Raw genomic sequence first — 25,471 nt, forward strand, 5'->3', positions numbered from 1 at the left:
TAAGAAAGATATCTGCAGAGTGATGCCACTGGCCTGTAATCCCAGCACTTCCGAGGGGGAAGCAAGAGGACTGTAAATCCAAGGTCATTCTTGGCTACAAGAGTGAATACAAAGCCAGCCTGGGACACATGGCGCATCGTTTTAAAATGACCCATACCCCTTGAATGGCTTTAGGTTTAAAGTAACGTTTTAAAGGCGCATGCTCCCCCCCCCCCCCAAAAAAAATCTACTAGCGAGAAGGAGCAGGAGGAGGAGGAGGAGGGGAAGAAGGAGGAGGAGGAGGAGGAGGGAGGAAGGAAGGAAGGAAGGAAGGAGAGAGAAGGAGAAGAAGAAAGAAGACACTGTTAGTTCACTGCTAGAATTAGCGTTATTTCTTTCCTAGCTAACTCCTCTGGAGGGTAGCCATTCGTGGACACAGGAGTCAACACAGCTAAGAAAATACACCCACAAACATGTAAGAAAATGGAAGCTACAGCATGAAGCCGAGACTAGAAAAAGCCTTTTCTGACTTTAACGCACCCGCAAACTCACAGACCACAAAATAAACCGTTTAGTTGAAAGATAACGCCCAAGCCCTATAGGGCAGCCGCGGGACCTCTTCCCCGTTCGCCCCGCCCCTTCTCCTTAGCCCCTCCCAGCCCCAGCATGCACCGCGTCGACCTTTTCTTTTCCAGTGACCCCCACTTTACTGCGCCTCCCAATGACAAGAGGCGCGGAGCATTGTGGTCCCGCGGGTCCGAGAGAGAGAGTGGGGGGGGGGGGTGGAGGCCGGAAAGAGAAAGCAAAATACCAGCGCGAGCCGGCGGGGCGGGTCCCCGCGCGTGCGCACGGGTAGCAGCAGGCCCGGAAAAGGCGTGGCCCACTCTACGGAGAGCACATTGGGGCGGGGCCTCGACACATTGGCGCGGAGTCCCGGAGGCAGGCGGGGAGGGGGCGGGCTCAGGGCGCGGGCGGAGGAGGAAGTGTCATGGCGTCGGGCCGTGGAGCTTCTTCTCGCTGGTTCTTTACTCGGGAACAGCTGGAGAACACGCCGAGCCGCCGCTGCGGAGTGGAAGCGGATGAAGAGCTGTCACATCGCCAGCAGGCGGCCAACCTCATCCAGGACATGGGACAACGTCTCAATGTGTATCCTTTTCCTAGTTGCGGCCCTGCGTCCCACACGCCCCGGTCGCGCTCGCCGGGTGACCGGGCCTAGTGTCCCGGGGAACATGGCGCCGCTCCCTCTGCCGTCTTTTGATCTCGGGAAAGACACAGAGAAAGCTAGGGCCCGAGCTGCCGCGGCGAGCCGGAGAAAGAGGAGCTGTGCCGGGGAAGGCGGGCCAGGAGCCCGCGTTGTGTAACCTGTGTCTGGGAGCGCGTGATGCGGGAGGGAATAGCAGTGCTTCCTTAGCGAGAGAGGAGGAATCCGGGATGAGCAAAGCCAAGGGGCGGCCCCTTCCACTTCTACGGAAGTCAGAAAAGGCCTTGAGACGTAGAGAGGTCGCGGATGTTCCACGGAAAGTGTTTTCCGAGGCTTCCGTGCCGGCTCCAGGGCGGCTCTGTTGTGCCGTGGGAATGTTTCATGTTCTTTGGGTGTGTGGCGCGCGCCTTTCGACTACTTTATTTCTACTGTACTAAGCTGTAACCTAATTGCAAATAATTCCTGGACTCTCCCTACGTAGCGTATTAGAATAATTTGGCATCCAGACTGATTTATCGTCTGCCCGCAGACTTTCTACATACTTTCAGGTTGACGATTGGATTTTTGAGTAAATGGAAAGGGGATTTTTTTTTCCATTCAAATTGATTTAGTTTTTGGAACCATTTTGCTCAGATTATTTTCTAAACGTTGCATCCCAGCTCTCAGCTTACAATAAACACTGCGATTGTTTATATGCACAGGTTTTATATGCACCATTCTTTCACCAAATTCAACAGAAATGTAAGTACTGTTTTATTGCTTTAGACGCCGAATGTTAAAATGAGTAGATAATGCGAAAACAAGTTAGTTGATCGTTGTTTTTACTCTTAAATTGAGCGTTCTGCGTTTACCATAAATGTGAGTTATGCAATAAACGTTTTGCCTCATGCAGAGGAGTGTGTGTGTGAGAGAATTTTATTAATTAAACTGTAAAGCACAGTGTTAGCCTTTTGTTGTTGGATTTGTTTGGGGGGGATGTTGTTTTGTTCCGACCAGGCTGGCCTTGAACTCAAAAGAGATATCTACTACCGCTGACTCCCCAGTGCTTGGGATTAAGTAATGTTCCACCAAGCCTGGTGGAGAAACAAATGAAACGTTTCTTAACTCAAAAAGCGAAAGTGTTTTATTCGTGTAAAATTTGCAGTTGGGGTGATTTATATTAGAATAATTTTAGTACTCAAAACAGAATAGTTTGTTTGGGCAAGTGTAGTCATTGGGAAGGATCCATTTAATTGTATTCTTTGTTTCAAATGGTATGAATTGAGTCTTGAGTAGTTACATTGCTTTGAAGTAATACTTTGAAAAGGCAGGCTGAAGCTGGGCGTGGTGGTGCACGCCTTTAATCCCAGCACTTGGGAGGCAGAGGCAGGCGGATTTCTGAGTTCGAGACCAGCCTGGTCTACAAAGTGAGTTCCAGGACAGCCAGGGCTATACAGAGAAACCCTGTCTGGAAAAAAAAAAAAAAAAAAAAAAGAAGAAGAAGAAAAAAGAAAAAAGGAAAATAAAGAAAAAAAAAGAGAAAAGGCAGGCTAGGCTGTTTAGAGGAAGCCTGCAGTGGAGTTAATTACATCATGTACTGGTCTTGAATATAATAAGACCTATCTTGTTATCTTGAATGTATACCTATCTTGACAGCTAGGTGGTTATTTTAATAAATAAATTAATTTATTTACTTTGAGACTATATGACCGTGCAGTGCAAGATGGCCTCAAATTCTTGCCTGCCTCAGCCCTCCTAAGTGCTTGTCTGTGGCACAGTATGTGACTTCTAACTGTTCTTTTCTGAACACCATGTGATACATTCTTTTGTCCCCATTCTCGTATTATTTATAAATGTTTAGTCCCCTTAATTTCTCTTTATAATTTGCCTTTTATTAGAATTTTTAGTGTTATTCTGAAAGGCACATGTAGGACTAGGCCCTGTAAGGACTTAACGTTCTTTGTGGATTGTTTGTGTAGTTTAGGCTCCCAATTGCTAAGGAAACAGTTTTAGAAAAGTTTCTTACATTTTTGCTTTTGATGTGGCAGAAATTTTATGGTTTAGATTAATTCCTGCTTTAAATTCAGTTGATCTTAAGTCTAACCTGGTTTATCAAATTTGCAAATTGTTTTTGTCTGAGACAGTGATTGATTGATTGATTGATTGATTGATTGATAACTGGGGTTTGCAGTCCCAGTTCTGTTCTCTTGACCTGTTTTGAGTCTTGCTCTTTCTGGATTATTTTATATCATTCTCAGGTCAATAGTGGTGCTGTAGAGAAGAAAAGAACCTATTGTTAATAATGCTTATGCTAAGAGAATCCAGTTTTAATTTCAGTTCTCTAAAAGCAGCAGTGAGTTAGTGAGCACTAAGTAAACCTGACTTTTTCAGAGTAGTCCTGGATAATGCTGGTACAAAGTACAAGTCAAAATCACTGGAAATTCTTTGCAGAGCTGTAGATGTCCTATTTTTGCGAATGGGTTTGCTTTTCTATTTTCAGTATAAGATCTCGCCACATGGCTTGCTTTTTTGAGCCCTTCCTTTATTTGTTTTTGTGTCCTGGTTTGTTTGCTTTAAGCAAACATCCTTCTGAATGGTAGAATCTGTCTCTTCAAATTTGCCTAATTAGTACAGGGCACTTGCATTCTTGCTTTCACCACTTGGACTTACCGTAGTCCAAGTTTCTACTACCTTCTGCATATGAAGGAGTGCTTGAGCACTTAGTCTTTCCTAGCAGGATAGTTATCAGTTTGGGGAAACAACATCATCCCTCTTACCTCAAACGTCTTTCTGGCCTGTTTTTGCAGCTTAAAGGTGGTTTTCAATATTGTATCATGTACTTGTATTAGTAGCATAGCCTCAGTAGTCCTTCCCACATACCTGATCCTTCAGTGATGATCTCAGATTGAAAATCAGTCATGTTTAAATTCATATTTTCTTGCATTCTTGAGAATTTTTTTCTCAGATTATAATCAAGTGTCATTTTTTAAAAATCCTCAAGTATCATTTAATAAATTAAACCCAACAGAATAAGAAGCAAACTGTAAGGTCTTAAAACTGTCATGCATCCATGATGCTAAGGTATCCTTCAGTATTCAGTGCTTTGTTTTAGTGTCTCAGATTTCAAAGTAAAGAAGCATTTCTGTGCTTGTTTATTTAAGAGTTGGAGTCAATCTTCGCCTGTGTCTGTCACTGAGTAACTTGTTTTTCAATTCTTAGTTTTCTTGGAGAGTCCAGTCATTCTAAGGAATAAGTGACTGTATATAGCTTCAGAATAAAACTATCTTTAGGACTGGTAAATAAAAGAATATCCTTCTTGGATCAAGCTTAAGAGAAATCTAGTGAGCTGGTGAGATGGCTTAGGAGGTGCTTGCTGCCAAACCTAATAGCCTGAACTTGATCTGTGGGACACACACAGTAAGAACCAATCTATCTCTCTCTCTCTCTCTCTCCCTGTCTCCACCTCCCCCCCTCATCTCTCTCAAACACACAAGAGTAAATATAAAAGCATGTTTTGGTTGCGTGTGTATGATATATGTGTGTGTATATATATTTGCATGCATACACTGTGTGCACACCTGTTCTCTGCAGAGGCCAGAAAAAGGCATTGGATCCATCCTCTAGAGCTGGAGTTATAGGTGGTTGTGAACCATCATTTGGGTGCTGGAGACTGAACCTGGGTCCTCTAGAAGAACAACCAGTGATCATAACCACCAAGCCATCTCTCCAGCCCCATAACTTTTTTTTTTTAAATCCGTTTAGGCCAAGTAGTGGCTGCACATATCTTTAATCCCAGCACTTAGGAGGTAGATGCAGATGGATCTCTGAGTTCGAGGACAGGCAGGGCTACACAGAGAAACCTTGTCTTGAAAAAAACAAGGAGGGGGCTATCAGTTTAGTAAAGTATAACAGCCCTAGCCCAACAGTGTCTGAAGTATAACCTGAGGTCTTTCTATCTCCGACTTAAGAGACTGACCCAACTTCTCTGAGAAAGTTTATTCTTTTAGTTAGTTTATTCAATACAGGGTTTCGCTCTTGCCCCAGCCTCCCAAATGCTGGGCTACTGAAATGGCACCATCTGACTAGTTCACTTTAAGATGCATTTCTTTCTGATCAAATCCAAGAGTTCCCTTAATATCGGGTTAGAAAGAGCATGCCTTTTCAAAATTCCTTTTTTGTCGTGGTCTGCTCTCTAACACCTTTTAAATAGGTGTGCTTCTGTCTATCTATCTATTTTGGTTTTCTAAACAGGGACAAGGAAGATAGCAGTAGACTCATTAACATGGAAGGGGGAAAACTCCAGGCTTCAACCCTAGACAAAGAACTGCAGGCAACTAAGGATGCTGAGAGTGGGGACATGGCTGTCCCAGGGAAGAGCACACCCACTGGTCGTCCAGTAGCAGGTGGCCAGCCATGAACACACACACACAGTGACATCACACGGGCTGAGGGGGTTGTGCTCACATTCAGGAATCCACACCAGCACAAACTAAAGAAAAAGAGCCATGAGTTTGAGGGGTGGTGGTGGGAGGTAATGGAGGGAGAAAGGGGAAAGAAGAATTATAAACTCAAAAAAATGAAAAAATGCTTTTTTTTCTTTTCTTGCTTTTTTTAACTTTTTGGGACAGGGTTTTTTCCGTGTAGCCCTGGCTATCCTGAAACCCACTATTTAGGCCAGGCTGGCTTCAAACTCACAGAGATCTGTCTGCCTCTGCATTCCAAATTCTGGGATTAAAGGTGTGTAACACCATGCCTGGCCATTTATTTTTTTATGTGCATGCTCTGTGAGGGTGTCAGATTACCTAGAGCTGAAGTTGACAGCTGTAAGCTGCCTTGTGTGCTGGCGATTGAACCTGGTTCTCTTAACACTGAGCCATTTCTCCAGCCCCAGAGTGGGTTTCTTAGAACTATCACTGCCTTTTGCACTCAGACCTACCTGTAATATACAAGCTTTAATGCGTTATAGTTCTTCCTGTATACGTACCCAAGAGAACGTTACTGAGTTAGGAGGAGTAAGTACTTAGAACCGATAATCTTCAGGGATGAATGTTTGGACTTAGAAGACTACCTCAGCTTCATATTTTATTCATATACACCTGCCTTCCAGCTACACAAAACAAATCTGCTTGTGCTAACCAGCTTTTGTATTTTGGGGGCCCTATACTCATGCTTGGCTTGAACTATATAGCCCTTGGTGGTCCCAAACCCACAGTCCTTCTCAGTCTCCTGTTGTGCTATGTTTTTTTTTTTTTACTTTCTTGCTTACAGTAGTGGCTTCATTTTTAGTTAGTGTCACTGGAAGCAAGCATGAAGACCAGACTCTTCCTACATTCTTTACCTCCCGGTTGGTTTGGAAGAAGACTGATCTTTATTCGGAGAGTGCTCCTCTTCTCTTCATCCCTCTGTTGAGCTGTCCTTACAGGGGGCTTTTATTTGGGGCTTTACTCACTGTTATGTCACTGGTGCCTAGAGAGGTTCTCACAGAGGAGGTTCTCAGCCATTGTCAAGACTCACGGGTCTAGTGAGTAAATACACTTTCCACATACATGCACTTAAAACATGTTTTTTCAACCTTCCTAATGCCTGTGGCCCTTTACTACAGTTCTCCCCCAACAATAACATTCATTTTTATTACTACTTCATAACTGTAATTTTGCTACTGGTATGGATTGTAATGTAAATATCTACTTCTGAATGGTCCTAGGCGACCCCTGTGAAAGAGTCATTGGACTCCCCCCCCAAAGGGCTTGTGACCCACAGGTTGAGAACCACTGATTGAAAGTATTTCATTATTGAACAGTATTATAGGCATGTGGTAAATGAAACAGTAGAATGGGGATTAAGATAAATCTTCCCTGTCTTATAGTACCAGCTGCTAACCATTTTGGGGCCTCCTTTCTGGAATATTTTTAACATGTATAAGCATGCATGAGTGTGTCTTGCATTCCAGAAGTTTCTCTTTTCCCCATAGTTATTATATGTAGCATACAACATTAACATGGGAACACAGGTTTGGATTTTAATTACTAGATAAAATGTAGTGTAGTTACTTTTTGCAGTAGTAAGGATTCAACCCAGGGCCTCCTATATAATAGACATGTTTTCTACTACTGGGCTACCTCCCAAACAAGGAGGTATTAATTTGTAAGATGTCATCAGAAGGCCTAGTGTACAGTGAATGACTCTTTCTCAGTCAGAGTCAATTTTGTCCTCCGGGAGCCGTTTGTTGTTGCTGGGGGTGAGTGGGTGTGGGGATATTACTGGTCTGGAGTGCATAGAAGCTAGGAGTGCTTTTCAGCAGTTGATAAGCACAAACGACTGCAGCTGTTCCTCTCCTGCTGGGGCTGGGCAGGGGGAGATTTCACCAGTCCTGAGTTTGAGGAATTCTGGATTAACCTAAAAAATTTCATCAAGAAGGACAGAGCCAACTAAATTAAAGCTCTATTATCTCTACTAAAGTAATTGCAGATTCAGTTCATTTCTTAAAATTAGTGCCCTTTTCTCCAAAGACCTTATTATGTACATGATTTCTGTTTTTAAATTAAGGGCTTTGGGGACAGTTTTGGTATTTCTAAAATTTTAAGTTTAAATTTAGTGTTAGCAAACACTGCCTTTGTGTGAACTACTAATTTGTTACTTAGTTTGAGCTTGCTCTACATTTCTCAGATCTTGAAGGTATTCTTACTTTTGCCTTTTAATTTTTTATTGTAAAGTTATTAATTTGTAAATTTTGTTATTGGATTTATTTTGCTTTCGTTATCTCCTGCTTAAGATTATTTGATTTTTATGGGAGAGGAGGTGGTGGTGGTGGTGGAGTCAGGCAGGGTCTCTGCAGCCCTGGTTGTTTTGTAACTCCTGTAGGCCAGACTGGCCTCAGAGATCCAGCTGCCTCTGCTGGGATTCAAGGCGGTGCCCCACACATCCAGCCTAAAGAGTGACTTCTTTAAATTCGTAGATTTCTTGCTGTGCGCTCTGAAGCACATTTGTGGTGGTTATCCTCTTTCTCTATTTTCATGCAAATAAGGAAGATAGGTATCATGAAGGCTAAATTCCTTTTTTTGAAGTCACACAGCTACAGTGACAAACAAGTCTAACTCAGATATGGCTTCCATCTCTGTGCTACTGGGGCCTCTTTGTATTCCTGAAATTTCCCACTAAAAGCACTGTGTGAAAGGCAGTTGTGTGGGAATGGTGATTCATTACTACCTCCACCAGTATCAGCAGCTGGCTCCTTAGGGCTGTATCCTGACTAATGTAATTAGAGTTTGTAGGAAAGCATCTTCCACCTTGACAAGCCTCACCTCTGGTATCTATGCTTGTGGAAGTTCAAGGCTGGTGGCTTCTGTGTTTTTTTTCTTCTGTGATTTTTAGCTGTCACTATATGCTGTCAGGCTTCAAGGAGTCAAAGCAGTGTGTGTATGAATGTGTCTCATTGTTCAGGTAATTTTCTCTTGAAGAAGCAGACTCATTTAGTGAATGAGTTGTCTAGACTCATTTTTATTAAGGTGTTTTTCTCTAAGCAGCTAGTAAGGTGTTCATAACCTAGAGATTGTACAGGAGCATATCTCTATACTGGTAGTTATCCTTAAAGTCCCTTCTCATCCCATCTAGCTTACATTCTTTTGTGTTTTTACCATTCTTAGGTATTCATTAGTTTGGAAGTGTGTTAGTTACTTTCACATTGACCACAGTACCTGACCGAAACAACTGAAGGAAGGAAAGATTTCATCCACAGTAGTAGGTGGGCCAGTTTGCAGCAGCCAGAGCTGCTGGAAGACTGCTTGCATCATTTTGAGCTGGGAAGCAAAAGAGCTTGGCAAGAACTTGGCGTGGTCTGTCTCTATATAGCCTTCACAGTTGTGGTTCCATAACTTCCCAAAGCACCAAAGGAACATTTTGTATTCACATCATGACAGGGAACAGGTTGCAATTTGAATTTTGTGATAAAATGTGAATAGGTATTTTGTGCATATTTGTGTGAATACACTGCAACTATTACTTGATCCATCTCCAGAACCTTTCTTCATTCCCTCAAAATGAAAGGCAACCATGATTTTTTTTTTTTTTTTTTTTTTTTTTTTTTTTTTTTTTTTTTTTTTTTTTTTTTTTTTTTTTTTTGGTTTTTTGTTTTGTTTTTTGTTTTTTCTAGACAGGGTTTCTCTGTGTAGCCCTGGCTGTCCTGGAACTCACTTTGTAGACCAGGCTGGCCTCGAACTCAGAAATCTGCTTGCCTCTGCTTCCCCAGTGCTGGGATTAAAGGCGTGTGCCACCATGCCCGGCATGGTTGGGGGATTATGTGTTGTGTTTTGCTGTTGGTTTAAAATTGGGGCTCCCCCCCTTTCTCCTACCTCATCGCCCATGTCCGCTGCTTATTCTGACAAAATGGAAGCAGACAGCAGTCCATACATTTTTGTCCAGCTTTTTTTCCCACTTAGCATAATGCTTATTCAGTTCATGACTTAGCATGTGCCAGAACTTCCCTTTTATATTGTCTTACATGTTTACCATCTATCAGTGGATACTTGAGTTGTTGCTACCTTTTACCTACGAGGGTCCCAAGCAGCCATTCAAGACTTTGCTTTAAATCCTTCTGAATATTGTCAAAAGTAGAATTGCCGAGTCATCTAATCTGTTTTAATATACGGAGAAGAGGCTGGTGGTTTGGGATTTTGTTGATGTTTTTCTAAATGATTTCTTTTTATTCTATGTACATTGGTGTTTTACCTGTATGCATGTCTGTGTGAGTGTGTCAGGACCCCCCCCCCCCGAACTGGAGTTACACAGAGAGAGTTGTGAGCTACCATGTGGGTGCTAGGAATTGAACCCTAGTCCTCTGAAAGAGCAACCAGTGCTGTTAACCACTGAGCCATCTTTCCAGCCTGTTTATTTTTTGTTCTGGGTTTGTTTTGTTTTGTTTTTTGTAAGTAAGGTCTCACTACATAGCCAATACTTGCCAGACACTAACTATGCAGCCCAGGCAAGCTTTTCCCAGTGCTGTTGCCTCAGCCTCTACTTTGAATTTTCAATTGGCCTCCCACATCACTTTGTACAGCAGCTGTGCTGTTTGCATCTTCATGACCAAGTTATAGGGTTTCCAGTCTCCATGTCCTTGCCTACACTGCTCCTGCCATTCTGCTGTGAGTGTTGCCATCCAGCTGTTTTGAGTGACATTTGCTTGAACTGAGCATCTTTCCATGTGCTTGTAGGACACTTATGTGTATTATTTAGACAACTGTTTCTTGTGATCTTCTGTCAGGCTTTTAATTAAATTGTTGGGTTTTATTATTGCTCCGGATGTTGGTTTCTATTGGGTATGTGCTTTGCTCCTTTCTGGGGGTTTTGCTGTTTAGAGCAGCATCTCAGTATATGATCGTGACTGTTGGAGAACTCACTGTCTAAACCAGTCTAGCCTCAGATTTAAGAGATCCACCTGCCCCCAAATGTTGGGATTAAAAGACACCATGGGCCTAGTGGCTCATGCCTTTTAATCCCAGCACTCAAGAGACAGAGGCAGGTGTTTCTGAGTTTGAGGGAAAAGTCTGAGTTTGAGACTGTGGTCAACAGAGCTAGCTAGTTCCAAGGCAGCCAGGGCTATACAGAGAAACCCTGTGTTTGGGGGGGAGGGGGATGTGACACCATGCTAGGCTGTCTTTTTTTGATTTTTAGTGCACAGAAGTTATCATTGCAAAATCCAGTGTTCTAAAACGTTTCTTGTTTTCATCCAAAAATTTAAGTAGTTCTTTTCAGTGTGATTTGTGTTGGCACAGCTTTCCAAGTTTATAGTGGCTTTATATGAACTAACACCACCCTGATTACTCATTGTGAGGCTCAGCTTTCCTGCACTTTAGTGAGAATGCTGCAAAGTGATTTCACAAAACTCTTTTTCTTTCTGTTGGCTCTTCTTCATTGTTGTCTTCTTCTCTTGGCCTTCCCAGACAATTGTGCCTTGCTCCAAGAGGTCGCCTGGGTGTAGATTTCCAGGAGGGCATGGGGGTCAGTCTCAAAGCCATACTCCTGAGCTTGGTGTGGGGGTCTTTATTCACCAGCAAGACCAGTAAACACCTGTCAGCTCTGTTGAGGTGTTCCTGTAATCAGACCTGTCACATACCCTGGCTTTCCTTTGGTTTCTTGCTACACAAATGCCCTGCATTGTATCTTGCAGAGCAGGACTGCAGCCTGTTCTGCATTTGTATTTGGGATTTTCCCAGCATGCCTTGTTGTGTGCTTTGGTTATAAGTATAGAACCTCTCTTTGGTTTTGCTAGTTTATTGTTATTCTGTGGGACTTGGTAGAATTTTCATGTAAGCCAAGAAAGGATTTTAGTTGATTCCTTTGATAATATCCCCAAGACCATGATAATTGTACTCAGGACTACAATAGACTATCCTTTACATTATTTAAAGGATATAGATTCTTTAGGAATGTGGAACATTTGGTGTACAACAGTCCTTTTGACAGTGGGTCCCCTGTCTAGGCTGGCTCACCCTCAGCCTACCTCCCAACTGGTAGGATTGAAGGCATCCTCTGCTATGCCTGGCTAATTTTAACTTTAGCAAATTGAGTCACTTGAAGTTTGTTCTGTCAAACAGGGCTGATCCATCTGGAGAATTGTTTATTAATAAATATTATAAATTATCACAACTTAATTGATTTCCTCAAAATGATTCTAAAAACAACTCTAAGATATTTCCTTCAAAGCTTTGTGTCTTTAAATTAGGGTCCTCTTATCTGCCTAGTCACAGGAGCATTGACTAATGGTTTGCAGTGCCTGAATTACAGAGGTGTGTAGGGTTTTCTTTTTTACTTTATGTACATTGGTGTTTTGCCTGCATGTATGTCTGTGTGATAGTGTTAGATATTGAAGTTACAGAGAGTTATGAGCATCTAGATGGGTGCTGGGAACTGAACCTGGGTCCTCCGGAAGAGCAGTCAGTGCTGTTAACCACTAAGCCACCTATCTCTTCACATCTCTCTGAGATGTGTTTTATACCATGTTTTCGAGGTGGCTTAGGACATTTGTCCTAGAATTAAGTTATTCTTGTTGGGGAGGAAGTAAGCTAGTGATTGAACCCGAGACCTCGTGAATTCTAAGCAGCTGTTCTGTTGAGCAGCAACCCAGCTGAAAACGGATTCTTAACTCTAATTTGTGTAAAATAGCTATAGTAGAGTACTTGAGACCAGATAGTTTATAATGTTCAGAAATAATAGGCTCACAGATCTGCAGGCTTGATAGCCTAAAATGAAGAGTCTAACTTATAGCAAGGGACCTAGTGTCCTGTTAAGAAAAGCACAAGCAAGAACACAAGTGTTTCCCTCTTTACACTGACTTTCAAGGCAGCTTTAGAACAAGGGTTAGATTGTTAATGGTTTGTAAGTGATTAAAATAGTTTCCTACGTGAAAATCCAGTTAGATCATCATCTTCTACATGTATATCATGTTTTAGAGGATGGGGAAGACTTGGGGAACTAACAACTCAACATATGGAGGCATTAATCTGATTTTTACACTTAAGGTTCTGATTGTAAAGCTGATATAGTATGGCCATGTTTAGAGAGAAATTTGGAGTTTTCTCTGAAGGCTGTGGCATTATTACTTGTTCATTGCTAACATTTTAAATATGAAGTCATTGTACAGAGTATATGCTAATAGTAAAGATGTAAAGCTGGTCACTTGTGCTTAGTAACAGTGCATTATTCATTTACATGACACTCAGGACCGATTAGTGTTTTACAAATTGAGTTCCTACCAACGTAACAAGCAATGATGGAATTTGCCACTTTCTTCATAAATAACGAAGACATAAACAATGCTGTTCCTTAAGGGACATGTATCCTAGTGGGAGAGAAGAAATTTATCTAGAGCTTATCTTCGAGTCTGATGTGAAATAGCTAGGAGCAAGTAGTTTGAGCTGTTTGCTACTGGTAAATGTTTACTGCATCCTCCTGGATGGAAGCTGGGAGGGAGGTCATGAAGTGGTGAAGCTTAGTGATTGCATCAGGAAGCTGATATGTAATGAATCTTAATTGCAGAACTTCAGCAGGATGACATAATTCCTGCTAAGCACAATTTTGTTTTAATAGACCTGTATTTTATCTTGTTGAGATAGTAACACCTGAATTGAGATACGGTGTCTGAATTAATTTTACTTTTAAGAGATTTCCAAGTTTCTTGTTATTTGTGGCTGAGTTTTTCTGGTTAACATCTCTGTTTTAGGTTATAGATACTAGTGTATCAATCAAAAAAAAAAAAAAACTAACTAAATTTAAAGCCAAGAACTCTTTTAGAAATTTTTAAGTGGGAATGATTATTGCTTTCTGCTTAAATCTGAAGATAGTGAAAAGAAAGTGTGTCCTTAGTAAGGCTTGTGTAAAATACTTGAAAGCCTGTGCATTAAAGCTTTTATGCATATTGTAGTGAATGAGCATTTTGTTGTTGTTTTAAGATTTATTTATTTTGTGTATGAGTGTTTTTGTCTGTATAAATGTATATATACCATAATTGTCTGGAGGCCACAAGAGAGCATCAGGTCCCCTGGAACTAGAGTGACAGATTGTTATGAATTACTGTGTGGATTCTGGGAATTGCGGCTGGGCCCCCTGTCAGCCAGTGTTCTTATAGTGCTAAGCCATCTCTCCAGTTCTTTGTGGAGTTCCTCATTAACTGTGGACCTTTACCAGCTTGTCCTGAAGTGTAGATATTCCCCCATAAGTATTTCCTGGTTTTTAGCTGTGATTATAGCTAGGTGAGTATTTATCAATGAAACCTTAAAAGACACTAAAAAATTAGTCTCAGTTGAGGGTGGTCAAGATGTATATGGGGCAGTTAGTTAAAAGGACAGGAGAAATGTCTTCCTACTCTGAAAGCATAAAAGTACAGCAAAATCAATTAGAGTAAGCTTGCTGCTAGTTTCTCAGTGAGGATGGACCAGTCAGTCCATTTAGTTAGTTAGGGCAATCATGCTCATCAAGACTATTAAATCAATGACAATCGAATAGAGTCATTTGAAACTTACCTGATTGCATCCATCTTCAACAACTTAGTAATTAATTACCCCACCCTTCCATGAATTCAGTTGATTTTGCTTCCAGCCGTCAAGGTTGAAGCCAGCATTGGAGAGAAGAGGGTCATCAGTGAGAGGGTGTCATGGCAGAGGGGAACATATGGAGAAAGGAGTCAGAGCAAGAGGTAGGAGTAAAAACACAAAGGAATAGTCCAAGGGAAGAGAGGAATATGAGTGTGAGTCATTGAAGTGAGGTCAGACAGATGTCATGATTTCAGTGCTTAAGTATTCTTAGGTCTACAACAAAACTTTTGAAGGAAGAAGTAAGCAAAAGAGGGCATTTTAAATAAGCTTTTTAAATTTAAGATCAGAACTAACTGCACAGTTGTTTGATTTTTGCATAGTAATATCTCTGTCATATTCCTATGGAGTAACACCCAAAATGCCATGCATATATTAGTTGGTTATATTTTTACCTCAGCTATATAAACAGGTATTGTTTCCTGGGTCACAGAATAGTTTGCCTGTGCTACTTAGAAAACAGTATAGTGAAACGGTCTGGCTACGTGGCTAGAGTGGGCCTCTCAACTACCTCTGATCTCATCGCTAGCATTTGTATGTTAGATTTCTGCAAACATTTGTCTTAATTGAGAATGTAGCGTTCAAAAAAGTGAGAGGAGCTGGGTGTGATGGTGCACTGTCCACTTCTAATCCCAGGCCCCAGGATGCAAAAGCAGGCACATCTCTGAGTTCCAGGACAGCCAAAGAAAGCTACATAGTGAAACCCTGTTTTGAATGAATGAATGGATGAATGAATGATCAACTTTCCTCCACTTTCCTTTAGCTGAAGAAGTTTGAGAAGGCCTTTGAACCAGATATTAGAACACTAAAGTACTGTTTGTGCCTCTCCCCAGTGAACTGAATCTGTTTCTGTTTTGTCACAGAAACCAAACTATCTGTACTTTTCTAATAATGGTGTTAATTCTTTGGCTTTATACCATGTTTACATGTGCCATAAAATGCTAGCAGCTTTCAAACTCAGCTTTGAACATAACAGAGCTGCTAGTAATGCTTTGCCCCAGACCCTCAGGAATTCTTGTAAGCTGATCAGAAAAGACATTCTTCCATATAGAATGCAGTCGTATCTGGTATGATCAAAGTCAACCTTGAACTTAAAGCTCAGATAGCTGTTAGTTACCAGGGGTCCATCTAAAAAAGGGTTTGGGTTTGTTTGGAGCCCTAATGGAGTAAGATGTTTGTAGGCTGTTAGAGGTGTGGGATGGAATTAGTGGGTTTACCAGGAACTAACTAGGAAGAGTATTAGGTTGGTACTATACTGCAGAAGACAAGATTTAAGCAATTTATGGGGACCAGAAAGACTTCCATGAGAAAGAGTGTGGGTAATGAAACCAGGAATCTGTCCCAGTGATTTCTGCCTAACTCCTTGTATGCTTCTTGTTTTAAAAGTAACGTAACACTTGGAAATCCAATTGAAACTGTCTTATCTTCTAAGGACAAAAGTTGTGTAGCGTGAACGTTGTATTTTTTTATTATTTTTTTTAATATTGAGACTTGCTAGTGTGAAGAGGGTGGGGAGGTATTGTTAGGAATTGTATGAGTTAGTTGAAAAATTTGGTAGAGACTTTAATAAATGCCTTTGAGGCAAATAGGAGAACTTCTGTAGTTGGGAAGTAAATTTAAGTCTGCCTTGTTGTTTTTTTTATTTGAGTCTCTTGTTTTCCTCTTGTTAGTATTAGCAGTTGAAGGCTAGATTAAGTAGTTGTTCACCTCCTAGATTGTGAGCAAGATCATAAATGAGAGGTTGTGCGGAAGCACTAACTTTTGTTTTATTGAGGACTTCTTGAATTTCTCCCGTAGTTGATGGCTCTCAGATTTCCAGAGTGGCATCTGGAGTGCTTGCAATTTGATAGCGGTGCCTTTGGGTATCATTAGCCACGTCATACACTAGCAAACACTGAACATAAGCTACTCAGTGATAGATAATGGGAATTCAAATGAATGACTCAGTCTGCTCTTTAGCTGATTGCAGACTTGATTTACTTGAGGCATTCTTGATAATTTGAAATGCTTTAGCATTACTATTGTAATATTTTTTTCTGACTGTTAATAAGTATTCAGCTTTCTGTTACCCTGTCTCGAAAAGCAAAACAAAAAACAAACAAACAAAACAAGTGGTCTAAACCACTGAGGCACCCCTAGCTCCTTTGCGCAGATTCTTAAACATTTGAATTTATAGTGTTTCATTTCTGAGTCAATAATTGCTTGGTTTATTATTGAATCCAGGAGTAGATAATTGTTGAAATCCATAGACTGTGTGTGTAGTTAGTGCTGTTCGTAATTAATACCCCAAGAACTTACCTTACTATATTTAGAGGAGGGTGTGATTTTCTGGACATCCTCTTAGAAAAGGTTCTAGTCTCCTAGTCTTTATTGTTTCTCCTGGATTTTTTGTTTGTTTGTTTAGCCGCTTTTATTATTGTAGTGAAGTAATGACGATTCTAGGTAGCCTGTTCATTTTCAGAATTCTGTGTATTGTGCAGTCTTTTACTTCTAGACATGTAGCGTTTGTTGGAATGGAGTAGTAAGCACTCAGAAGTAATGGCTGAGCCGAAAACAGGCAGAGTGCTCTGTTTGGCTGGTGTCTTCACACTTTTAAAGCTATGGGATCACTTTGTATTTTTTTTTTCCTTTGTCTCCCCTGTGTACACACTAATACTAAAGTTTTCATATTTAACCAAAATCAATTTTTTTTCTTTCTTTCTGTTATATTTGCAAAATAAGTAATTTGAATATTGGTTGCACCTGTGGTACTGAGTCATGAGAACTTTTTAACATCAGTGTTGCTAAAGTTGATACACAGTGTGCCCCACTGCTAAAGTATGCTAGGGGAGGGGAGAGAATTAATTGATCAGTACTGGGGATATACAGTTCAGTGGCAAAGCATGTATTTAAACATGTACAAATCTCTGGTTCAATCCCCAGCACAAAAAAAAAAAATTCAGGAAAGCTTTTTACATCAGTCTTTATGCTATAATGATATATTCCTTTTTTTACCTTCCCCATCCCCAGGATGTAGAGACTTTTCCCAAAATTTATTTGCTTTTAAATGACCAATTTTTAAAACTCTCTCCTACAGATAATATCACCTACTGCATTGTTTTTGGCTGCAAAAGTGGAAGAGCAGGCTCGAAAGCTTGAACATGTTATCAAAGTAGCACACGCTTGTCTTCATCCCCTAGAGCCACTCCTGGATACAAAATGTGATGTATGTAAAAACGGGGTGTCTTCTTTTTCTTTACAAATTTGAAACCAAAAGCTGTCTGATAGGATGCCCCATGTATAGTTTGAAGGTGTGTGCCATTCCACATTGTATAAGATTGTGAATCATTCTACTTCGATTGACAGTTATTTTCGAACCCATTGACTTATTACCTCAGAGTGCATCTGCAGTGGAAAGGATAGGCCTGATGACCTGACCTGTGGATATATGTGCTTACAGCCAGAAGTTGAGTTACTCTTCACTGAAACTCTTAGCAGAGGAAAGAAGAGAGAGGCTCCATTTTATTACTCTAGATGAGTAGTTACTCTTCTTAAGTTCTGGGACATTCTGAAATGAGAGCTACAAGTGGGGGGCTCTTGCAGTTATTTTTCTACTATAGGTAAGTCATTTAATTGGGAATTTTTTTACCCACTTAGTGACTGCCAACTTATGTTAGTTCCATTTGATTTACGTCCTAAGTTTAGGCTCTGATAGAAGATTAATACATTTAGCACTGATACTGGTTTTTTAATGAACAAAATATCAGTGTGTACATTAAATAGTAAACATAGTTCCTGTATAGAATAAACTAGTACGCACATGCTAGTCTTTTAAAAATCAGCTCAGTGACAATAAAGGTAATTTCACTCTCTGGGCTGTGTTCTTACAAAAATGAGCATGTGTGTACATGCATTTAGAGCAGATATACCAGGGTCTAGCTCTATATGTAGTTTAGGCTAACCTCAAACTCAGTCTCTCTGCCTCCACCTGCCAAGGATATAGGCACCATACCCAACTTAATATGTGATGTATTGCTTCCTTCTCGCCTGGGTCCTCTGCTACCAGTTGTTGGGAACTAAAAAGGGGGCCCTTGGGGAAGGGGGGGGAGCCTACACCCCTCCAGAGTTTTACCTATTCTCTGATCTACCAGGCGTGGGAGAGCTGCCATACACTTTCCACTCAGCCCTGGGTGGGCATTCAAGCCTCTGACCCACTCTTCAGGGGGTGACCAAGGGGCAGCCCTACCTGGGATCCCCAGAGCTACTTTGCTAAAGCCACGGTTATAGGAAAGAGGGAAGAGGTTCCCAACACCTGCGAGAGTGAGTGCGGTGAATCTTGACTGGAGCACAGGAAGGCCTTCTAATGGAGATTAGAAAGGACTCATTAGGAGAAAGCCTGTCCCATCCTCCAAGTGCAGTGGGCCTTGATGAGCAGAGACAGTCTATGGTTTTAGAGCTTTATTGTAGAAATGCAGGGGGAAAGAGAAAAGGTAGAGAGAGGTCGGGGAGGGCTAGAGAGAAAGAGAGTAAGAGGGAGAGGGGAGGAGAGAAGAGAAGACAAAGAGGGGGTGAGAGGTAAGAGACAAGCAAGAGATAAGGAGTCTTTACTGTTGCTAGGTAACTGGGGAGGAGTTTAGCCTGGAGGTCAGAAGCTTGGGCCATTGCCTACAGTGACTTCTAGCCTTGCTTCTCTTGTGGGGGCTGTGGGGGGCGGTAACTTAGGCAGGAGCCAGAGTTCCAGGAGCATGAGGGAATGCCTACCGTGTCATGTAGGTGAATTATGACTTCGGGGTTCAGACCTCTGCTCAACTAGAGACCAGCCTGTCTGCATGGCCCAATGCCCCACATGCTTTCTTCCAAGAACCTTGTGAAAAGTTCCTGAATTTTAAGGGAAACATACTGTGATATTTGGGGTCTCTATGGTATTGATCTGGGTGCTTAAGATTTGCCTTTCCTAGGGAAGTTAACTCTAAAAGTAACTTACAAGACATGAGTTGGTAAGTTTTCTCTTAAAAGGCGAGTTTAATTTAAGTGCTCTTCCGTGGCTCAGCGCTCCTGTACTTGGTATCTAGAAGTAGCAGTGCCTATGAACTTGTACTGTGTAGACTGTGGGTCCTTATTTAGCTAAGTCACCCTGTGTCCTATTACTGTTTTATTTGTTCCTTTGGCTTTGCTTACATCTGTATTTAAAAGTGGTTGCATTAGACGTGTCCCAGGAGCAGCTGTGTTCCATCTATTGCCTCAGTTTCTTTGCCTCACATTTGTTGTAGAAATTCCTCTCTGGGCTGTGATTTATCTTTATAGTACATATATTTGAGACAGGGTCTCTCTAAATAGTCCCAGCTGTCCTGGAACTCTCTCTGTACACCAGGCTGGCCTCAAACTCATAGAGCTCTGCCTGCCTCTGCCTCCCGAGTGCTGGGATTAGAGGTGTGCGCCGTCGCACCAACTCTCTTTGCCTCATATTTGTAAGCAACTGTTGTTCTTAGTTGTATGAGGTCTAACAGTCCAGAACTCTCTTAGTGCTGTATTTATTCTAAACATCTAATACCATTTTTATCTGGCAGGCTTATCTTCAGCAGACTCAAGAACTGGTTTTACTTGAAACCATAATGCTACAAACACTGGGTATGTGTGCTTAATCATTTTGTGTTCACTAATGCAGTATCCTAAACAAAAATTTCTAGAATAGCTTCTTACTGAAAGTTGTTTGAAACTACTTTGGAATGAAATAGTATTGTTTGTTCTTTCTAAGTAGTCATTTTTCCGAACTTTGTTTTGGCATAGCTTAGTTGAGTGGTCCCCGTGGCTTCAGTGTGACAGGTTTCACAGTGGCAGCTCTGCTTCACTGTGCATTGCACAATGATGTTAAATAGTTCTTAGAACAGAGGTGGTGGTATGTGCACATAATTTCTGCAGTCCTTGTTATTTAAACGTGATGTAGTGATTATTTGAGTGAACTTTGATAATAAGCAAACTGGTTAAAAATGTTAGACTTATCTAAAGTTAAGTGACCTTAGAAAAGAACCTAGCAAGTCAAGATCAAATAAATACAAGCTCTGGGAAGATCAGAATTTAAATCTACAGGTTTCTGATCACCTTTTAAACTTGAGACAGTTTCCTTACCAGTTACACTTCCATCCTGCACATATGGAATAAAAACTACTTTATATAACAAAATTTTCTTTTTGTTTCAGTTATTTCATTCTCAAATATTGAATAGAAATATAAATACAAACAGGAATGGTGGTACGTGCCTTTATTCCCAGCACTGGGAAGGCAAAAACAGGCAGCTCTGATGAATTTGAGGATGCCAGGTCTACATAGTGACCCTGTCTCAAAACGACAGACACAGATAGACAGACACAGATAGACAGACACAGCTACATTTGCTGAAGATTTTTATTATAAAAGTAGTTTATTTAAAACACATGGATTAAGTTTTATTAAAGGCACAAAGTGAAAGTATATTGCCTCTGAGTCCACCTATTTGTCATTATTGTCTTAATTACAACATTTACATGAATTTATAAAGAAAATTATAGACATTGGAGAGTTACATTATAAAACATAAACTTATTTTTATGGTATGAAGGCGTCACATAGTCAGGTAGAACCTTCAGCTTCTGTGCTCCAGAGGCTGTGTTCTGTCCCTAGGCCACTGACAGTCATTGTCGGTGAATAGTATGTATGCCTTATGACACACTCTTACACAAGGAGGATGAGTGCCTGATATGTAAGTGTACATAAGAAAACAGATCTCTTTAGTTAAAATGTTACTCTGCTAGTTAATTGCAGAAGAGAGATAAATAAAATATGCCTTTATAAACTCCGATTACTCATATGTTAGACTTTTACTTGGCATTCTAAAAATACTAGATAATAAAATGTAAGAGCTGATTGGATAGTCATTGGAAGCTTCCCGGCACTTCCTTGGGTGTTTGAAGATATTTAGAAACCATGTGTAGCATAGCTCGGCTGTGCACATGACTCTCATTAGGAGATGGAGCTGTACCCCTTTGATTTCCCAGTACAATTAAGACAGCTGTAGTCATTAAACTTCCTTGGTGCTGCTGTTGGCAGCAGGTATGTTTATGAAAAGCATTTTCCCACATCTTCTCAAGCAAAGATTTTTTTTTTAATGTTAAAGAGATAATACATAAACTTCAGCCATGATAATAATTATTTGATGATTTGAACATAAGCCCAGGTGAATTAAAAATCTTAAATTTTAGATCAAATTGTCCTTGTTTAAATAATTGTCTTTTCCTATTGAGAAATAAACTGTTTATTCTGGAGGGTAATACATATGTCAGCAATAAGAAGCTTTAATGTTGGCTTTGGAATCCTCTTAATACTGATGAGTGTATTAGACGTGTATGATTGTATGGCGAGCCGCATTGCTCAGGCAAGTACTGTAATGGTAAGTAGTTGGGAAAAAAAGTGCTTTTCATTTCAGGTTTTGAGATCACCATTGAACACCCACACACAGATGTGGTGAAATGCACCCAGTTAGTAAGAGGTGAGTGGTCCCTCAGCCATCTGGGATGAGTGGTGGTGCTTTCTTTCCTCTAGGATTGGTATGGATATTGTGGATTCTAGCCTTATGTTGGGTTTTATTAAAACGTGCAAATGTCATTTTGAAACAGTGTTCAGTATCTTAGTCATCTACTTCTGTCTGTGTTTTCCAAGTACATTTGGTTGCATTTGTGTGGTAATGGAGAGAACTAACAACTCTCATGCCGTTATGGTGCCGTTAGACCTTCTATGAGCAAGAGCCCTTCCCACAGGCTGCCAGTGTTGCTTCTCTGGTTCCCATTTGGATTGCCTATGGTGCATCGCAGCCTCTGGGGTCCTCCTCTGTGCTTGTGATCCTTTTGAAAATAAAAATCAGTGGTTTTGGTCTCTCATTTACAGGGTTTTTGGTGTGTGTGTGTGTGTGTGTGTGTGTGTGTGTGTGAGAGAGAGAGAGAGAGAGAGAGAGAGAGAGAGAGAGAGAGAGAGAATATATGAATGAGAATATGAATATCATGTACTTAGTATTTACCTTAATAGTCTCATTCATTCTAAATTGAAATCATTTTACTTCTAGATAACATTTTATTTTGAAGAAGAAAAAAAAAGCATTGGAAAGCAAGCCAAGAGGCTTCAAGCCAGCATCTTTTCTAACAAAGTAGAGTTCTAAGACAAGGAACACACATTACCAGAGAATCACTTTGCAAAATACAGTATTTTAGTTATAGTTCTAGTCTTCATAAGCATATAAATATACTTTGTAACACAACTGTTTCCCTAGTTACAGTAAAGTATAAAATCACATAGCAATTAGCTGTACATGTTAAGAAAAGCATATAGGTTGGTCTCATTGAAAGCTTAAAAGAGTAAACCAGTCTGCAAGGTAGCAAACCACATAATTTGCTCTAAATCAAGAGCCTAAAGAATAATGAAGAAAGACACTAGTGTGTGTTTAGCAAAGGTATTATTTACTAAGGTACTGCCTTTAAATAAGGCTGGATTTTAATCAGACACTTTACAGATTTGATGTATTCCCACAAAGTTTTGGGGGTTTTGTTTTGTTTTGTTTTGGAGTTGTTCTATTAAAGTCTGATATCCTGAACCTTGAGTGCAGAATTGTGTGTGTGTGTGTGTGTGTGTGTGTGTGTGTGTGTGTGTGTGTGTGTTCATTCCTTCATTTGTTCCTGACTCAGCTTTGAGGTGGCTGTACTTCCTCCTGTTAAGATTTTCTTTTATCTTTACTGTCTTTGTTCCCTTTGCTCTGTTACAACTTTGAACTAACAACACTTTACATTCCTTCCTGTATTGAATTTAGATACAGTCCTTAGGAAACATGATACCACAACTGAGTTTTTATTATCGTATGGAGGTTTTGGTTGGGTGGTGGTGGTGGGTAGATATGATTTGTGCCAAGCCCTCACCTCCCACTCCAGATGAGACAATTGCTACTTTGCTGCACAATTGGCTGTTGTCATTTTACCAGGGACCTTTCACTCTGATCTCTCCTTCCCTCCCCACCAGGAAAGAATACCATACTTAAGTCACACTGCCTCCAAGACCTCTGGTGCTCTGACAGTCTTCCTTAGCACAGCTCTGCCAGACCCAATCCCTTTTGTTAAACCTTCCCTTGATGATCACATGGGGCAGCAGGGATCACAGGTGCCAAGAGTGAAAACTAGGAGGGGAAGGAATTTGGGGGCTTGAGGGTGGGGCTTGGGGCTGCCAAGCTAGTGGTTTTTGATCAGAAGGGGTGGAGGGGGGCTGGTCAGGTCTCTGTGGGGAAGAGCATGGGGTAGGGGAAGGGAAACTGTTTAGTGTCTTATGAAACTAGTTAAAATTTGCTTTCCTGTTGGGGACCAGTGTCGGGAGCATTCCCCCTAGAATATTCCTCTTTCTAGGTTTTATCTCCATGGAGTCTATAAGTTAAAAAATTAGTACAGTGGAACTTCCTATATTCTGTTAATATCTAATAACAATATATAATAATATGATAAAGAACTGAGATTATGTTCTTAGAAGTTTGGGGTGGGGGTTGTTTTGCTCAATTTTGAAGGAAATATTTAAGCCAGCCTAAATATAATGACAGTATTAAGTTTGGCAGGCTACTCTTCATATTTTATATTAGACTTCAAAAATCTTTTTCTTCTTCTTTTTGTTTTTTGTTTTTGTTTTTTTTTTAATCCAGGAGAATGCTTTATTTCAACTTTTAGCTGACTAGATGCTTAACTTAGTAACAAGTTTAGCCCTTGTAACTGGCTAGCTAAAAGCAAATCGGCTTGTTTCTCAGATCTATGGGGGATAGCAAGAAACATTTGAGTGAATGTTGTTGAAGATTTTCAGTAGTATAGAAAATGATGGCGCTCTTGTGATATTTGTAAGTAGTAAGTAAAATTTACTTTTTGTGTACAAATCTTTGATGTTGTATTGAGAGTTTTTGTGATGTTGACACGTTGAAGCTGATGATATTGTCTTCGTTCTTCTTTCTTTTCTTACAGCAAGCAAGGATTTGGCACAGACATCCTATTTCATGGCTACCAACAGGTTGTTATCCTGACCCTCTTTGTTGCACTGTTGTAGCACACTATAGCTTCCTTTAATGCAGGGCCCCCTCAATGTGTCTCTTGCCCTTGTTGCAACAGGAGACTGGACCATCTACTGTGGTGGTACCTTCCTGGTTGCTTTGCGGTGTATTGTACAAGGGACTTTGGGCACAGAGGGGTTAAATGCACACTGTGAAGTGTAGTGGTGCTTTCTGGTGGCATATTCTCGATTTGTGAGTGCATAAGTCTAAACTTGGTAGCCTGAATAGCAGCTAAAGATTACACAGAGCTAAACTTAACCTAGAAACTTGGTAAGTATAAAGCTATTTTTAGTTTACAATTATAGTTAAATGACATTTTTTAAAATTTTCACTTTGATCCAGTCTTTTAGAATAATTGCTAAAGTTTCTTAAGTAAAATTTATGTAATTTTGGACTTGTTCCAGATAACATTCCTAATAGTAAATTAGAAGTAGTCAATTATTATCAGTGCTTAGGTTTGCAGAGATGGAATCTTTAGTTTAAAAGTCCTGCTTTTCCATTTATATAAAATAAAAATGTAGTGTGTGTTTGTGGCTTTTCAGTAATTGTTTCATCTATTCTAAACTAGAATAGTTTGAAGGAGCTATAAAGTGAATGTATGATTTTTGTTCTGGCTTGGTATTAAAGGTTGAAAGTTTTTTAAGTGGGCACTGTGGAAATGAGAACTGAACTAGCTTTTTGAATTAGCAAAACTTTGGTTAGTCAGCTAGGCATAGTGGTATGCCTGTCATCCCAGACTGGATGATGGAGACAGGAAGATCAGAATTTCAGGGTTACCGTTTACTACAGAGCAAGTTTAAGGCCAGTTTGGGCTATATGAGACCCTGTCTCAAAAACTAACAAAAAAATTTCATTATAAAAACTAGCCTGTGAAATTTCACATGCCCAATTTTTGGTCCATGATGAGAAGTAGAGATAGTATTTATTAGTATTGACCTGCTTTGAGCCTTGAAATATCTTGGCATAAGGTAAGTTCTCTTTGAGACTTTGCTGTAAGGGACATAGAAATGTACATGAAAGGGAACTGTTAAGCCATATCAAATGATCTGATCTTTGATTGTGATATTGAAATTGCTCTGTTTTATAAAGTCTTTATATGTGTGTATGTTTTTAAAAAACAAAAGTACCACAAAAAGTGGTTTAAAAAGTTATACT

At 40.4% G+C, this 25,471-nt stretch overlaps 1 protein-coding gene across 6 annotated transcripts in view; it reads left to right on the forward strand.

The window, feature by feature from the left end:
* Positions 1-909: 909 nt before the first annotated feature.
* The window catches only part of Ccnt2 (cyclin T2), a 31,523-nt gene continuing 6,961 nt past the window's right edge, over positions 910-25,471 (forward strand). The window contains exons 1-6 of one of the 6 annotated variants that reach the window (XM_021197254.2): positions 910-1,125; positions 1,840-1,921; positions 17,318-17,446; positions 19,788-19,848; positions 21,680-21,742; positions 24,231-24,276. In XM_021197254.2, the coding sequence (XP_021052913.1) occupies positions 968-1,125; positions 1,840-1,921; positions 17,318-17,446; positions 19,788-19,848; positions 21,680-21,742; positions 24,231-24,276 (539 nt within the window). In that variant the 5' untranslated portion in view covers positions 910-967. Of the gene's footprint in view, positions 1,126-1,839; positions 1,922-17,317; positions 17,447-19,787; positions 19,849-21,679; positions 21,743-23,961; positions 24,117-24,230; positions 24,587-25,471 lie in introns of those variants that run through there. The other 5 variants (XM_021197256.1, XR_002380504.2, XM_029538302.1 and 2 more) reach the window with 5 other exon arrangements.

This window comes from Mus pahari, chromosome 5 (assembly GCF_900095145.1).
Source record: "Mus pahari chromosome 5, PAHARI_EIJ_v1.1, whole genome shotgun sequence".
NCBI lineage: Eukaryota > Metazoa > Chordata > Mammalia > Rodentia > Muridae > Mus > Mus pahari.